This window comes from Sebastes fasciatus, chromosome 11 (assembly GCF_043250625.1).
Source record: "Sebastes fasciatus isolate fSebFas1 chromosome 11, fSebFas1.pri, whole genome shotgun sequence".
Classification (NCBI taxonomy): domain Eukaryota; kingdom Metazoa; phylum Chordata; class Actinopteri; order Perciformes; family Sebastidae; genus Sebastes; species Sebastes fasciatus.
In genome coordinates, this window is record NC_133805.1 from 15,161,904 (window position 1) to 15,179,868 (window position 17,965).

A 17,965-nucleotide genomic window follows, 5' to 3' on the forward strand; every position below is an offset into this window, starting at 1 on the left:
GCTAAGGCCCAGTACGTTACCAATCCATGGAAGAACCGGTTTTGTGATTCCATGTGTTGAAGTTGTGGTTCCAAGTCAAAGATGTCGTCTTTGCTGTTAGTTTGGTGCTAACTTCTTTGCTTGATAGCTTGAAGTTAGCTGGTGGAAAGGGCAGAGCACTCGCGTCGTCTGCCGTTTGGTTCCTTGGTTGCAATGGCTGTTTCCTAACAGGCCATTGATCAGAACCAGAACTGTTTTGCAAGTTCTGGACTTGAGAGCCGTTCACCTCAACCAGGTCAGCCTGGGTTGAGGAGATGAAGAGCAGAGAGAGAGCAGCAGCTCACCTCTCACACGTCAGGAGAGATGAGCAGATGAGAAGAAAGAGTCGAAAGAAAGGACATTCCTCTGGTTTTGTTCTGTGTGATTTTCACACCTCTGGGTGAAATGTTACTGTAGCCAATGAGAGCATACCTCCATGATTCTGGGAGACAGTTCACTGTGTCTGCCACCAGAAATGGCAGGTCCCTACAAAGGTAATACCTCTAAATTTGTGTTTTAGTCATACTATATCCAATTTTTACAGTGCAAGATCTGTGAAATCCAGCAATGGGATATTTTAGCTGAAATAAACAAATGCTTGTTTATGAAGACAAGAAGACATCCAGCAGTCTATTGGGAACCTTTAACTTTTATTTGAAGGTCTACAGCGATGTGACTAGTATATGTATATATATATATATATATATATATGTATATATATATATACATATATATATATATATATATTTATATATTTATATATATATATGTATATATTTATATATATATATATTCTTTTTTATATATATATATTTATATATACGTATATATATATACATATATATTTATATATATATATGTATATATATATATATATATATATAAATATATAAAAAAGAATATATATATATATATATAAATATATACATATATATATACATATATATATATATATATGTATATATATATTTCTTTTTATATATTTATATATATATATATTCTTTTTTATATATTTATATATATTTATAAATATACATATATATTTTTTCTTTTACTATTATTCTTTTCTTATATACTTTTATTTATATTTATATATATATATTTATATATATAACATATATATAACATGTATATATATGTTATATATATTATTTATATGTAAATATATATTTATACATATATAAATAAATATATATATATATATATATATATATAGTTAATAATTTTTTTCTTGGAACAAAGATAACCCAGGTGGGCGAGGAGATGTCGTGCATTAACAATTTTCCCATATTCATGGACGCAGCACACGTCGTCGCTCCGAGATGACGTCAGCCAAACAACACAATTAAAGAACCGCCTGAGAGATTATTACTCTTTATGTCTTTATGTCTTTATGATACAGGAACAACTCTAAAATACATAAAGACACGATACCGTCAACAGTCATGTCTGTGAACTATGCTGCTGGACTCTCACCGTACGCAGACAAAGGTGTTTGTGGACTTCCAGAGGTAAAGATGAGCTACTGTTAGGTAGTTAGCTTCTACTGCTAGCAGGCTAGCTGAGGATGATCATGTCTGCAGGATGTTAAAATGTATTTAAATAGCAATACTTCAGTATAAAACTACTCCATGACAAGAGAAAGCATAGAGATATACAGCAGGAAACACTGAAGTAAGGTTTAAGCATTAACGTTATTAGTCTTTGTTAAGAAAGTTAATTTTACATCATTAGCTCAGGTGTGTGAACAGCTGGTCCAGGTGTGAGCAGTGGTGTAGGTGGTCCAGGTGTGAGCAGTGGTGCAGCTCAGAATCGTGTTTATTGCCAGGTGTAAGAGGTATACACTTGGAATTTGCTTTGGTTTTGTTGGTGCAAATAACCAGTAAAATAATAAAAGACTAGATAAAAGCGTTAGAATTAAATAAGAATAAAAACAAATTGAAATTCTACCAATGTACAATATACAATATAAGCTATAAACAAAATATAAACAGATAGTGCAAATGCTGGTCCAGGTGGTAGTTTAACTAGCAGTGTGTCATATTATGAGCACATGTTGTATGTGTTAAATCATGTCTGCAAAGAAGCCATTGTCCTCAGTTTGGTGTGTAATTACTGTCTATGACTATGTAAGACTTGATAATTAGATTACATGAGAGGCACAAACTAAAGGCTAAAAACAGTAACTTCAGCAATCAGATAAAGGAGAGAAGTAAAGGGGCACTAAGTTCATCATTTTACTCTGAAATGTATGATGCATAAAATGGAAAGGTACCAATACATCAAAATAGTACACTGATGAAAGTGAATATAACCTAATGTCACCCTCTCACGTATTGATGTTACAATTATGTCCTAAAAGCTGTAAGCTCTGCTCAGGTACAATAATATTACACAGGTGACAATACAAATAATCATATACAGGAAATGACAGAAGGGGAGAATGTGTGAGGTGCAGACCAGCAAAAGTTATCCAACTTCAAATACACACAAGTCCCACATGTAGAAAATCCAATGCAAGTTTCTTAAAGGTCCCATATTGTGCTCATTTTCAGGTTCTTACTTGTATTTTGGGTTTCTACTAGAACATGCTGTAATGTTAAAAAAAACTTTATTTTCCTCATACTGTCTGCCTGAATATACCTGTATTTACCATCTGTCTGAAACGCTCCGTTTTAGTGCATTTCAATGGAATTGCAACGGAATTTTGTTGCTAGGCAACAGCTTGGGTCCATGTTTACTTCCTGTGAGCTGATGTTATTTACATACACCGCAACAGGATATAAACTGGGACACATTTACAATGTTTACGTTTAAAACTGTGTAATGGTCTAAATATTGAATATTTGTGACATCACAAATGGACAGAATTTCTAACGGCTTGTTTAAAACGCGCAATTTCTGAATAGGGGCTGTGTGTACTTCTCCGTATATTGAGCATTTTGATAGTTTAACAGTATTTATATAGCACTTAAACCTGCTCTATAATATAAAAGACCTGAAAATATCACTTTTTACACCATGGGACCTTTAACTAGTTTGCTTTCAGCAAAGGGCACTACATTAAAACTGCAACATAAGACAAAATATTTTCTGTTTGTTGAGTGTTTGTAACATTGTGAACATTTATTTTTTCTTTATTGACAAGCTGCATGAATGTTACGAATGTTTTGGTCTATTTTTGGCTTCAGTTTAGACGGTGTGAAATTAAGAGGGAATCTTTCTTCCTGCATGGTCATCACACCCACATTTGACCAAATCACTCGCCTCTGTGTTGATAAAATACGATATGAAAGCATCCCTTCTCAGCCCCTCGTCATTCCTAATTAGTCTTGATATTTGTGATATTTGATTGTGTCAGTGTCGGGCAGCTGTTTTTGAACCTGATGTTTCCTGTTCTGTGGCAGGTGTTTGACGGTCCTGAGGAGGTAAAGGCGAAGGTGGAGACGCTCGCTCAGTTGATAAAAGAGTCTCAGTTCTTGGTTGTCCACTCTGGAGCAGGAATCAGCACCTCATCAGGCATCCCCGACTTCAGGTGAGGCACAAACAAAGTCACCATAGCTCTTTTCTTCTACCACCCTTTCTCACAAATCAAATACACACGGCTTTTCTCTCTCAACCACGTTTCCTGTTCATGAACATGAGGAGCATTAATGTAACACTGAACTCACACTCTGTTTCAAGTTAAGTCAAATTTCCTTTTCAAAAAATGCTCTTAATTGATGTGTTACAGGAATGGTTTGGGATACCAGCAGTACTTATGTGTATCCATATAGTGTCTTCTAGACATTTATTTTGTGTATGTTAATTTTTTTTTCTGTTATAATGCCCATGTGCTGATGTGCATTTAGCTTCCATATTCTTTTTACTGTGAAAGCCAGCCAGTGCAAAATCTATGCAAAGTATGTTCACCACTACGTAAAATATATCCTTTTAGGATGTTTTAATTGATTTTAAATTAACTTAAAGGGATAGTTAGGGTGTTTTGAAGTCTGGTTGTATGAGGTACTTATCCATAGTCAGTGTATTACCTACAGTAGATGACGGTCAGCACGCCCCCAGTTTGGAGAAACAGAAAGGAGTTACCGCACGGGAGCAAAGTAATGTACTGCTGTGGACAGGGCCAGCAGCAAAATGTATTTTAAACACCTAAAAGAATCAATATCAGTTCAAGCGTACACTATATTTAGAATATTTTCACCTCTTTATCTTGCCATCAGACACCGCTTTCCTAATCCTTTCCGACGGGGAACAGGACTGAAAGTGAAACTTATTTATGCTCCCTCCAAAGCCAGCAGGCTCAGATGACAAAAACAGTGTAGATATGTTTCATATTCAGGTCAGTTGCCCATCGGAACATATTCTAAATATAGCGTACATTAAAACTGATATATTGATTTTTTTTTAGGTATCTAAAATATGTTTTGCTGTCGGTCCCGTTCACAGCAATATGTTGCTTTGCTCCTGTGTGGTAACTCCTGTCTGTTTCTCCCAACTGGGTGCGTGCCGACAGTCATCTACTGTAGGTAATACACTGACTGTGGATAAGTACCTCATACAACTCCACTTCAAAACACCCAAACTGTCCCTTTTAATATTCCCTTTAGTATTCCCTTTAGTATTCCAATCATGCAGCTTATTATTAATGTCTTAAATAATTCAATATGGAGTATTTTGTGCGAATCTAAAATCTCAAAGTTGTTTGATTTTCATGGAGGAGGTGAATCAACAGGGCAATCTGAGGAAATGGACAATTTATAAAAGGCTGTTTGACAGGCCAAGTGCAGAAAATTGCTGGTTATAGCAGCCATTCTGGTGATAGTCCTGTTGCTGTGAGCGCTGAGGCCAGAGGAACAGTTGAAAGAAGAAAGGGACTCTTAACTGCATTGTGCCATTTCATAGTTTTGGCAGCCTTGCAAAGATGGATTATGATCATTTAAATAACATAATGGGGACGTTACTGTCTGTCTCTCATTAGCACTAATCTGCTTTTCCTAGCATATCATGATGTATTCATTTTGATTGATTGATCTGAATTAGTTGTTATATGACATTGCGTCTCAGGGGGATAACTTGGGGACAACTACCAACTTTATGCCACTGCATCTAATACAAATACTGTTAATGAGTAAGCTGCATAATCAGTGAATCAAAGCCAGAAATTATTTTTTTTCTCCATTTCTGGTAGACATAATTTGGACCTCTCGACTTTGCCTCCTGCTTTGTCTTGTAGTACCACTGTATGAGCAGATGAGGGCGGTACCTGCTCATTATTTGTCAGATCCAGCTCTCTGTAAAAAACAATATCACACACACTTAAATAAATCCCGGCTCAATCTGTGTTCATCCATTATAGTGCAATAATTTCCATTGATACTGTGCAAACACGTATTTTGCCCTAATATCTGAGCTGCGGCACATCAGATAGAGAGCTTTGTACTAATTAATTGTTCATTCTGGTGTGAATGACAGATATCTCCGAGGGACAGTTCATATATGCATGCCTGGAGACGTTCGCCGGGGAGACCTGACTAATTAATATTTCATTGGTCCGCCTGTCAGTCAGGTAGAACCGACCTTGGAAGGCAATATCATTAAAGCCAAGGTTTCTATGTACACATCAGATCCTCTAACACAAATTATATTCACACTGCTGCCACACACATACACACACACACACACACTCACATGTTCTCCAGCTGAGAGTTAGAAATTAAGCCCCTCAGGTGGATATTATTGACGGCAGCAAAATGTGATTATACCAGCCTCACAGATCCGCCGTGGCTTTCATGTCCTGCAGCATCTTTCTCATGGTGATAAGCATGTAATAAGTGACGCACAGGCCTCTCCGTTAATGCTAGTCCGCCTTTGAACTGGTCAGGGCTGAGCGGGCAAGGAATCATGTTGCTGTTGAGAGATGAGGCTACTGTGGCTGCATTTGAGGATTCACAGGATGCGTTCCCTCATCTGATGCATAAAGATAAGCTGTGTATCCTCGAAATAACTTGGCAACTGTCAGGATGTTAGACAGCAGCATTACTGACAGGACCGCTGCGTTCATTCAGACACCCCAAACTTGAATGGTTGATCAAAGAAGCATGAATCGGATACAGATTTTATATTTTCTCTTCGTGGGAGAATCTTTGTACATTGTTTTTTATCGGTCTTTCATATGTCCAGTGGGCAGCAGCATTTGACAGCTCGTTGTCAGTTCTGTACACAAACTTTGCAGAACTCTTTTGCAGAGCTCCTCCTATGAGATTCCTAATACTCACTCAACCATGAATACATACCCACGCACTAGTTGTTCTACACGTATTGCCTCCTGTCCACCCACCGGATTACAACCTGTCTAATCCTGATTATACACACCCAGTGCCCAAAGGCCCAGAAACTAACACGGTAAAATAAAAAGAAAACAAAACAAGAAGAAAAGAGAAAATTCATGCAGAGGGCTGCAGAGTCTCTGCAGATACAGACCGCACAACGCACTTGTTGTGGGTCTGAAGTGATGATTAAGAGGGATTATTTTTGTATGAGTCTGTACATCGTTGAGTCTATACATAGTTTTTAGGGGAAATGCTGCATAGTGTAGAAAATACAGTAAAACTATCCTGTAAGAAAGTACAGACACAGGCAAAAATGTATCCTTTATTTAAGCACGGGGACTGTTGATTAATGATTACCTTATTTAAGATGTTCACTAAAAAAGATGTGTCCTCCTTAGCAATGAACATATGCTTCTTAACAAAATGTATGGTAAAGTAATTGCAGTGTGTTTATGTGTCTTTTTAAGAGTTTTAAAGGTATAATATGTAGGGCTGACCGAAGCTTCGACCGTTGCCATGGCAATCACCGAAGCTTCGAAGCCCAAAAATGGTATTCGGGACTGCCCTAATAATATGCAAGAATCACCTAAACAACACAATGTATAATAATCCCTCTCAATCATCACTTATGACCCACTAGAAGTGTGGTTGTGTCTGTATGTACCCTGCCCTCTGTATTTTCTTGTTATTATGCTGTGTTCGGAACTCTTTTTGGCTTCTGCAAACAGCCTTTCAGCTCCCTTTAGCTCTGTCAGATACAAAGCAGCCATATTTCACAATCAGAAAATAAAGTTTTATTTCTCTGATTCGCTGCTTTGTTCTCACTAACGGCGCTCCCTCTCTTCATTCACTCTACACTCCATCGCTGCTCTCTCCCTCACTCGCTCGTTGAGCTGTGGAGGTGTGGCCAACTTTTAATGCTGTGCGTTTACAAACAGCAACCGACAATGGTTACATATTATACCTTTAAGCATATTTTGATGATTACCAGGATAATATCATGAATCCCAATTATTTTGGCCAGGATAATCATGATTTCATCATCTCCTCATCACTATTCTCTTTCAGGGGTCCAAAGGGTGTGTGGACGTTAGAACAACAGGGTGAGTCGCCTCGCTTTGACACCACATTTGAAGATGCCCGACCCAGCTTGACTCACATGGCCCTCCTGGGACTGCAGAGGGCCGGCTACCTCAAGTATCTCGTCAGCCAGAATGTGGACGGACTACATGTCCGATCAGGCTTCCCCAGGTAACTCCGCCCTGCCTCCTGTCCTGTAGTATGATGTACACCCATCAAGTGTTTTACACACTGAGTAGCTGACTCAAATCATAGTTATTAATATCAGGTAGCGTATAGTCAGTTTATAAGAGCATTTGTTTTCTGAAAACAGCTGCCTGCTGCTGCTGCTGGAAACAAGGTTGATGAGAGCGGTGAGAGTGAACCAAAAAATTAAAGTTGCGGGCTGTAAAACCAAAACAATGAGCAGGAAGATGCCCAGTTGAGGGTAACTGCAGAGTTGGGGGATAATTCTCTGTGGGTTTGTCACTACGAGTGACCACTTTCCCTACATTTACATGTAGTGAGTTGACCTATTGTTAGTATTAAAACATGAATTATTGCAGCTTTAAAGATGTATCATCCTATCAAATACTTTATAACTGCTGCAAATGTAGACGAACATATTCTCCATGTTGTAATATATATATAATATTTCAGATCATGTTTGCAGGCTCGGTGTCAGGATTTCAATTTTGGACGGGGACAAATTAATTTTGGCTTAGCCTTTTAATTACAGAAGTTAATACGGTTTGCCCCTTTGATGGTTTCCACCTGGTAGTCTCGCTAAAACAGAAATGACTGATATCATACCAGAAGGCGACTGTAGTGCGTCTGGCTGATCATGACACATTTTGAATCTTAAAACATTTCCATTGCTGAGATGGTGTATTATTTATTTATCCACGACCGTTTGTATTACAGGCAGCACACGCAGGTATATTGCTCAAATCGTGCGAAAATGAAACGCCTAGTATATCTAACAGTTATTTTTTGCTGTGGATTGTGTAGAACTGTTTTTCTCTAAACTTTCCAGACCAAGGACCACTTACCTATTCAACAAAAACTCACGGACCACATAACTCCTCAAATATCCCCAAAAGCTAAAACAACAGTCCTCCTATATCATCAGTATTTTTAATATACTATAGGGCTGTACCGAATAATTTGAAGCATCATTCATAACATTGACATTCAAATTATTATTATTATTATTATTATTATTATTATTATTATTAAGGATTAGGATGGGCCAGTTGTACCGGTGGGTGGGCCCATGTCTGTTAGGCCCGCCCGCAACGCCGTGCCTGCATGTCAGATTACATCTCTGTGCTGTGCAGAATGATTAGCAGTTGAAGCAGAGAGAGTGGAGAGGAGAGGGAATGAATAAGTGAGAGGTGAGACGTGATGCATTTATTTATAGGAAAAGTTAACTTGTTCAGAAAATGCAGTGAATTCCTTATTGTGGAGGAACTTTATTCATTTGTAGTATGCAAACACAAATATATATATATATATATACAGCATTATGAGATAACCATATTGTTTCACGACAATTTGTTACATGTTGGGTTGTGACTCATTGTTTTTAAATATGAAGCTGCTGCTTTGTGATAACCGCCGTAACAGCGCCAGAAATGAGGAGCTCTTTAAATACCGCTCAAGTAAACTTCAAATAATGCTCAGAGTAATGGAAAATGTTTGGTCTGACTCTGGACTATCTAAACATATTGGACTCAACCCAAGGCCAAGAATCCAATTTTTCATTCAGCACATAAACCCAGCCTTTACGCGTATTGGAAGACCGGCTTTCCCTGGAAGCCATTTCCTCCTCTACCCTCCATCAGTCAGGTTGTTTTTTTTTCAGACAGCGAATTGGTAGTTCTCTGAGGAAATCATCGATACACGCAGCCCGTACTGGTAAAGCAAACTGGTTGGCACTAATCTGCGGAGATGCCAGATGGAACAGAAATAAATACGAATCAAAGAGGGACTGCGAAAAAAGTTGTGTTGAAGAGTTCTGACGTTAACTTTGGAGACAAGTGAATATCATTTTTGTAATATTACTGTTTTTTTCTGTCTTCTCTCCCTCTTGCTCTGTCAGGGATGTGTTATCAGAGCTCCATGGAAACATGTTTGTGGAGGAGTGTGAGAAGTGTGGCAGGTATGAGCACACACACACACACACACACACACACCAAACACCCACATTTTGATCTTGAAACTCTGATGAGTCTCATCTTTACAAGCTACCGACTTTCATTTTGAGACCATTGTATTTAGTACGCCTGTGAAAACAAACAGCAAATCATGTGGCTGCAACATAATATATATAGAAAGCATGCAGACAGGAGGTATGAATCCATGAAAGGTAATAAAAGCTGCTGGTGTATTTGTACGTCAAGAGTTTTTTGGAAACGTCCGGCAGGATAATGCTTCCTTTTTGCAGAGCGCTCATTATCTCAAAAAGGATTCCAGGAACACATCGCGGACTTCATTTTGTCTCCCTGTAGAGACATCAATAGTTATCCAGCCTAACAAGACGACTGGCCCCTAAAAGCCTGTCTTTTTAAAGACTGTGCTTCTCAACTAAAAGGAGTTTTTGCAAGGTTGTTTCAGTTCCTCCGAGACACATGAACAAAGCCCAAATCGTGGAAATTCTCAATAATTAGGACTGTGCCAAAAAAAACAGCTGCAACTAGGCTGTTAGGCTGCAAGTCGGTGTTACCCAGTGTTCAGGTATACACTGATTACATTACTTGCCCACCTCCCACTGTTGTTTTGCTAATAGAAATAAAACCCATTTAGTTCTTTGTAGTGTATCAGTGTATGGAAGCCCATTTCCGCCACTGTGATGAAAAAAAGTTTTGTAAGTCATTATAATGAGAAACTTTCTCAAAATAATGAGAAACTTTGTCAAAATAATGAGAAACTTTGTCAATATTCTGACGTAGTGTCTCAATATTTTCACTTAGTATCTCAAAATAAGAAACTTTCTCAATATTTTCACTATGTATCTCAAAATAATGACTTAGTATCTCTAAATAATAAGAAACTTTCTCAATATTTTCATTTAGTATCTCAATATTTTCATTTAATATCTCAAAATAATGACTTAGTATCTCTAAATAATAAAAAACTTTCTCAATATTTTCATTTAATATCTCAAAATAATGACTTAGTATCTCAATATTTTCTCTTATTATCTCAATATGTTCACTTAGTATCTCATAATAATGACTTCTCTCTCTGCCAGATACCAACATTTAACGTTACTGTTACATTTGATTTAGCTCATGTTAACCTTACTGGGTTTTACCGACTGAATTCAATTTATTGAAATATAATGTTTTCAACTATTGTTGGGCAATTCTGATTCATATTTTTGATATATATATTATCCAGATTAACATTTACGATGAGAGATTGCCAACATGTGAATGAGCCCTGGTAACCAGACGTCTCCTTCATAAAAACCATAACGTCAAGTGAATAACTGATCAGTCTAATGTGTGTAGAGGTCTGTATGGTTAAGCTGTAGCAGCCTGGTGTCCCTATAGTCACAAGTAAGCCTAAGGAGATATGCCAGAGTTGTATTTGTAGACTTTAGCTCAACTTTTAACTTAATAAAGACACATGTTCTCCTGGAAAGACTCATTGATCTCAACATCAATACAGGTTTAGTTCTCTGGATCAGAGACTTTGTTTCCTGCTGCCCACAGAGGGTCTGTGTAAGTGAGAACATATCAGATGTGCTCACTGTGAGCACAGGCTGCCCACAAGGCTGTGTTCTTCCCCCTGTGATAAATGACAAACCTTTTAAGATTGTTTAAGTATGCCGATGGCCTTTGTTGGCCTTCTACAGACAAGAGACCCGCTGGGTGAAGCTGCCTATCTGCCTGAACCAAAGCCCTTCAACATGGTGTCGCATTAGCCAGCTAGAAATCAATGTGGCCAAGACAAAATAATTAATTATGTGCAACGCAAAACAACATCCGAACACAGAGACAGTTTCACTTGATGCCCAGCATGTAGAAAACTTGAACTACCTCACTACAGTGCTGGACTCCCGGGTGAGCTTCTCTGAAAATACAGTTTTTAAGAGATGCTCACAGCGACTTTATTTTCTTCTAGGAAATTAAGTTGCCTCAGAGTCAGTCAGCAGATTTTAGAACTAGTGTACAAAACTTTTTAAAAATGACAAACAGTTAGGACCCAATTCACAATAGGCCTTATCTATGAATCGTGAGAACTTGTGCGTAAAAGACCATTCCTGACCATTTTTACTGCCCTTTCTGCATACACACCTTGAATAGGTAAACCAGCCATTTCAAAGAGATTTACGTTTGATAAATCACAACTTCGTTTTGTACACCTGTTATTGAAAAACATATACACATGTTGAATGCAAACCCCAAAAGCCCTTGACTCAACATTTTACAGTAAGGACAAGGAAGAAAGCGAGGGCTGTCCTGGCAGATAAATAACTGACATCCTCTTTTCAGTTTGAGCTCTTGAGCTCAGGGAGGCGCTATATTGTCCCTCTGGCAACTAGAAATGTGTTTAAGACGTCCCAAGTGCCATCAATGTTCTTAAAGTCCCAGTGAAATTGAAGTTAGAGCGTCTTAAGCTTCTGTACTGTGAGTATTCTTCAGTGAAACTGAATATTTGAGCCGTGTTCAGTTTCAAGAGAGTCGTGTCTAGAAGGTGCCCCCCAAGTTGCAAAACTACCACGAGATTCTTATCGTGAGGCATTGACCTTGAATGGTTGACGTTAGGATAGGCCGTCGGGCAGCGAGTCTCGCAAGAGTTTTTGCACATTTTCTCAACTTGGTGTTTACCCTCTAGACACAACCTTACAAGAGAGACTTAACTAAAATCCTCTGCATTTGATTGGACCTCTAAAAAGTGGGCGGGCTTTGAATGTAGCGAGATACAGAGCTACCGATGTCACCCAAATTTGCATATTGATTGAGGGATGGATGTCATGATATTATTGTCTGAATCTAAGTTACGTAAGCGTCACATTTTGTTTTATAGGAAGAAAAGATGATTGGATTTTGATATTAAAAAATACAAATAAATAGATTTTTTTTGTATCTTTTTTGCATATATTGTTAAATAGATAAACAATATGACCGGGGATGTGATCTAAAAGGGTTAACAATGGATTTTTCATTTAATCTAGACTTTAACTCAACAAGGTGACCGAGTAGATCCAAGCCACAGACACTGACGTGAACTGTGTTAATGTGTAAAATGACCTGTCTATGCATTTGTTCTCATTAACTGCTTTTGGTATGTTGTTGTTTCTTGTGTTTGGTGTCCTGGTGGACAATAAAGATTTATTGTATTGTATTCTCTCTACCTGCACAGTCTTCATATCTCATCCAAGTAGATTACTTAGGGATGAACAGAGGCGTACATGTATGTTTGCAGCAGATATATGAAGCCGTTGAGTCACTGTTATCCCTGAAGCGCATTTCCAGAATCATGTTGAGTCCATGTCTTACGAAAGATGCCTGGAGTTGTCTGGTCTATCTAATAAAGTAGCCATCAAGTCTATATTATCATGGTTTTGTGTATAAGTAGATCTTGGGATTGTTTTCTTCATAACTGTAACTTAACTAAAACTGATCTGGTCGGACAGAGCCGTAATCTGTAAGAGTTGGTTTTGGTTTTCCAGGCAGTATGTCAGAGACAAAGTGATCGGTGTGATGGGACTGAAACCGACAGGACGTTACTGTGATGTGGTGCGATCCAGGGGACTCAGAGCCTGCAGGTAACAATCGCTTTCACTGCGTTTTGAAATAATAAATTATCTATATTTATTAGTATGAGTGTGTATTCTTTTGCTTAAAACAGAGGAAAGCTGATAAGCACCATACTGGACTGGGAGGATGCTCTTCCTGACGGAGACCTGAACAAAGCAGAGGATGCCAGCAGGTGAGACCGCTTCTGCTCCATTTTGGTTTGGATTCAGCACACACATCACATACTCGTAATTATCCTGATTTCCTTTGCCATCCCTGTTTCAAGTCACAGTTCAAAAGTGTCCTCTGAAATGAAAAAATGTGAAATAATTTGTTGGATCTATTTGCCTTAGCTTTCTGTGTGGCCTTGCTGTCAGTGTCCAGACATGCAAATGCTTCACAGTTTGCTTTAATGTTACCATTTGCCTCCCGACTGTCAATGTTTTCATTCAAAGCTTCAGCAAAGAAAAGCTTTTATCTACCAAACAGCGGGATGGATTGGATGTTTTGTATTTCACCTTGATGTACTCAGAGACCCATAGGAGAAGCATAATTGCCCTTTTACATTACAAAGAGAAGCTAGCTGTGTGTTTATGCATGTTACATTCAGGTAACTTGTATTTCGCCTGGTCTCATTACTTGAATAGGAGCCTGCTGCTGTGGAGCTGCTCTTCCTTTCATAATGACATATCGCAGTGGAGATGGCTTAGCTAGATGTGTGTGACTGAAAGCAGCAGATAACAGTTTGTACCTCTCATGCATTACCATTACATTTGAGCACTAAGCACCCGTTTCTCTAAAAAAATAATCACCCAGCAATCTTTGAAATCATTTTACAACACTCATGGGTGTTCTGAAGGTATTTTTAAGATCCTCAAAGACGTTTCTAATCATCTGCATGAATGAATATTCCTTCTTTTGTAAGATAAAAAAAAAAGATTTCCCAATTCGTGCTGCTTTTTCCTAATCCACACAAATATGGCAGCTGGGAATGCTCGTACAAGGTGAACCAAAAGTAAAACATTTTATTACCAATACATCTTTCCATTTTCCACCGATTAGCCGGGGCCGGATCATAGGGGGACAGCAGGCTTAGCAGGGATTTCAAGACGTCCCTCTCCCCAGCAACGTTTTCCAGCTCCTCCTGGGGGACCCCGAGGCGTTCCCAGGCAGACGAGATATATAATCTCTCCAGCGTAGTCCTGGGTCCACCCCGGGGCCTCTTACCAGTTGGACGTGCCTGGAAAACCTTCAAAGGGATGCAACCAGGAGGCATCCTGATCAGATGCCCAAACCACCTCATCTGGCCCCTTTCGACATGAAGGAGCAGCGGCTCTACTCCGAGCTCCCTCCGGATGTCTGAGCTCCTCACCCTATCTCCTAAGGCTGAGCCCAGCCACCCTACGAAGGAAACTAATTTCCGCAGCTTGTATCCACGATCTCATTCTTTCGTTCACTACTCAATGCTCTTGACCACAGGTGAGGGTTGGAACGTAGATGGACCGGTAAATCAAGAGCTTCGACTTCCTCAGGCTCAACCGCCTGTCCATCTCCCGCTCCAATTTTTCCTCACTCATGTTCAAGACCCCGAGATACTTTAACTCCCTCGCTTGAGGCAGTGACTCACTCCCCATCCGGAGGGGGTAATCCGGCGGAGCACCACGGCCTCAGACTTACTGACTCTCATCCGGACCACTTCACACTCGGCTGCAAACCGGCCCAGTACTATATTGATGTTTCTTTCTAATTTTTAGATTGTATTTTACAACAAGAACTAGGATCCAAGTCATGTCAGGCTAACTGGATTAGAAATACAGTCTCGACTTGAGAATTGGGTAAATTCATGTAAAGTCTTTGTGAGTTCTGCGAATACCTTCAGAGCAGCCGTAAGTGTTGTTAAACAATCTTCTGGGTTTTTCAAATGTTGCCAGCTAATTATTTTTCAGAGAAAAGGATGCTCACCGCTGTGACTCAGATGTAATGGCAATACACAGGAGGCACAAACTGGGACTAAATGTGGACCTACCAAACATTTCTACCAGCATTGGAAACTCAGCTAATCCCTTAAAGCACAACAATAAATCCCCCCTTAATAACAGGCAAATAAGCAGAATGTGTGTGACGTTATTTCTCCACTCTCTGCATACAGACGAGCAGACCTGGCACTGACGCTCGGCACGTCCCTGCAGATCAAACCCAGTGGAGACCTTCCACTTCTCACCAAGCGCAAAGGAGGGAAACTGGCCATCGTCAACCTGCAGGCCACGAAACACGTGAGTCTCATTCATGCACCGCCACCTGACACATATGTGTGGAAACATGAAATGACACTGGAAATACTGTACGCAAATCAAAGGCAAAATTATATTTTTGAGACGGGGAACTGAGGCTGCAATATCGCTGTCTTCAAAGCAACCAGACTCCATCCACAAAAGTAGTAATTTTACACTAAGTATCACCATTTCACGGTCGTAATTTTCTCTCTTGTAGGACAAACATGCGCACCTGCGTATCAGTAGTTACGTGGACGATGTCATGAAACAGGTGATGGAGCTGCTGGGATTGGACATCCCAAAGTGGGAGGGTCCGACTGTCTGCGAGAGCTCCAAAGCCACCTCTGAGTCCACCTCTGATGTCAAACCACCACGAGCAGTCAGATCGAAGAAGACGTTGAAAAAGGACCCAATTAAGGAGGAGAGGAAAAGAGACACAACGGCACTAACAGACGACGGGAGTGTTAAGGAGGAGGTGGTCTCGGTAAAGAGGGAGAGAGCGGACTCCCCAGTGGAGACTAATGAAGAGAAATAGCCTCTCACATCAACTTCACAACACAAACCCGCATCCAGAAATAAACTTTACAACTGGAGGTGTTCGGTTTGATCAGTTTCAGACAGAGGTTTATTCCTCATCTTACACCCTCTGGAGCAAAGACTCTTCTAGTACTGTACTGGTTTTGTTAATCCCATATCTTTTGCAGCCACGATGAACAGCGATGTGAAAATGACTCCTCGGCTAAAAGCTCAAAAGTTGACCTCCTTCATAAAGCAAAATTAGCTAAGTGATTGTGTCCAGGGTAAAAGGATGACCCAATACATGGCGTTAGGAAGACAACGAGAAGAGATCTGGAGCACACAGTTATAAATAAAGCTTTAATAAGGTGTGTAAGGTTGTTGCACCTTATTAATAAAAGCTTTATTTATAACCACGCGCTCCACATCTCATCCCTGCAGATCTGGCCTTTAAAGACACCACCTTGGTTCGATCCTTCACGGGAAGAGATAACAAGTGAGCATCTCTGAGTCTGATTGACTAGTAGCCTCATACAGCTGGAGGAAATTGTATTGTCAAACCTGTGCTTCTCTCATTGTACAAACAATTTATGTTTCTCTGCCGAGATGTTTAACTCCGCCTGATTGTCTACATAAATGGAGCGTCTGCTGGCTATAAATGGACCATAATCACACCGTACGTTTCTAGGAAAATGTTTTTATCTCAGGAAAAAAAGGGGCATTGTACTCCGACGGAAAAAGTATGTTTACTGTTTTATACATACACACTTGAGTTTTGGCAATAAACACAATCCGTTCCTGGTAGAACCTCCTGTGTATTTGCGCTTGTGTGCTGTCAAACAGCAGTGACCTAGTAGGAAATGTGAGCCAACGTTTCAAAGGACATGGAGACAGCATGCGTTTATTTGCCATGAAACCTCATTAGCATCTCTAAAGGTACACTTTGCTGGTTATAAAATGTCTTTATGCGTCACAGCATTGTGACTGGATATGATAATCAAACCTCCCGTCTCCTAGGAGCCAATGTCAACGGGAAGAGGACCGAAAGACCAAAAGTTCTCTTTTTTAAAGCAAAGACAGTCCTATCCGATGCTACGACTACTACACAATGGGCCACAGGTGTTTGTAGATGATTAGTGCAGTAAACATGCCGCTGCGTGTCTGCTGCTGAATATGCTTCAGTCCATTAAGGCACTTTGTCTCCTCAGATTTGTAAGCAACATATAAAAGCAGTCAGAAAACACAACAGCTGCAAAACACATCAAGTCCATCTGCCTGCTCTGTGAGTGGGTCATCACACAGTTACACAGTCACTCTTACCGTCTATATCTATACATCAACTTGTTTTTAATTGAGCCTGTTCCATAGTGCTAATGAGCTCAATGTTCTCACTCTGCCTTTTGAATGTACTCAGCCTCTTTTTATGCCTCTGCGCCGGTGATAGCCGCGGCCCGGTGGCATTATGTCTTCGGGTTGTCCGTCTGTACGTCCCATTCTTGTGAAAGCGATATCGCAGGAACGCCTTGAGGAAATTTCATCACATTTGGTTCAAACGTCCACTTGGACTCGAGGATGAACTGAAGAATGAAGAATAGCTGCTGCCTCGGCTACAGCTAATGGGGATCCAAATAAATGAAATTAAATGAAAACTAATGAAAGGTCGTGGTCACTGTGACCTCACAAAACACATTTTTGGCCATAACTCAAGAATTCATATGCAAATTGGGACAAGCGGAGCAGAAAGTATAAACAGAACTACTACCAGCTGTTTTCTGTACACCTTCGTTTGTGAGTATAACCGAGTCTCATTACACAGCTTTGTTGAATGGTCAATCACGGCTTGTTATTTCTTTATAGTAGACCGTTGCTATGGGCGCAGTTCTGATGTAGTAGCTATGTAATAAGTGGGATAATGTACAGGCAGCGGGTCATTGTTGTGAAATAAACCCCTCGTCCTGTCGGGGTTTATTTCACAACAATGACCGGCTCGCTGTACATTATCTCTTACTTAACACTC

The 17,965-nt window shown here is 39.7% G+C and overlaps 1 protein-coding gene across 1 annotated transcript; it reads left to right on the forward strand.

Moving 5' to 3' along the window:
- Window positions 1-1,310: 1,310 nt before the first annotated feature.
- sirt6 (sirtuin 6) lies at window positions 1,311-16,755 on the forward strand. Its single transcript, XM_074650990.1, has 8 exons — window positions 1,311-1,529; window positions 3,426-3,553; window positions 7,416-7,598; window positions 9,511-9,570; window positions 13,093-13,188; window positions 13,272-13,352; window positions 15,309-15,432; window positions 15,650-16,755. The coding sequence occupies exons 1-8, from the start codon at window positions 1,464-1,466 to the stop codon at window positions 15,965-15,967; spliced, it is 1,056 nt and encodes a 351-aa protein (XP_074507091.1). The 5' UTR covers window positions 1,311-1,463; the 3' UTR covers window positions 15,968-16,755.
- Window positions 16,756-17,965: the final 1,210 nt, after the last annotated feature.

Excerpts from the sequence above, each read along its gene's own strand:
- sirt6 (XM_074650990.1), top strand. The coding sequence starts at position 1,464 with ATGTCTGTGAACTATGCTGCTGGACTCTCACCGTACGCAGACAAAGGT. Across the intron at positions 1,530-3,425 it reads GTGTTTGTGGACTTCCAGAG|GTGTTTGACGGTCCTGAGGA; the intron begins GTAAAGATGAGC and ends GTTCTGTGGCAG. Across the intron at positions 15,433-15,649 it reads ACCTGCAGGCCACGAAACAC|GACAAACATGCGCACCTGCG; the intron begins GTGAGTCTCATT and ends TCTCTCTTGTAG.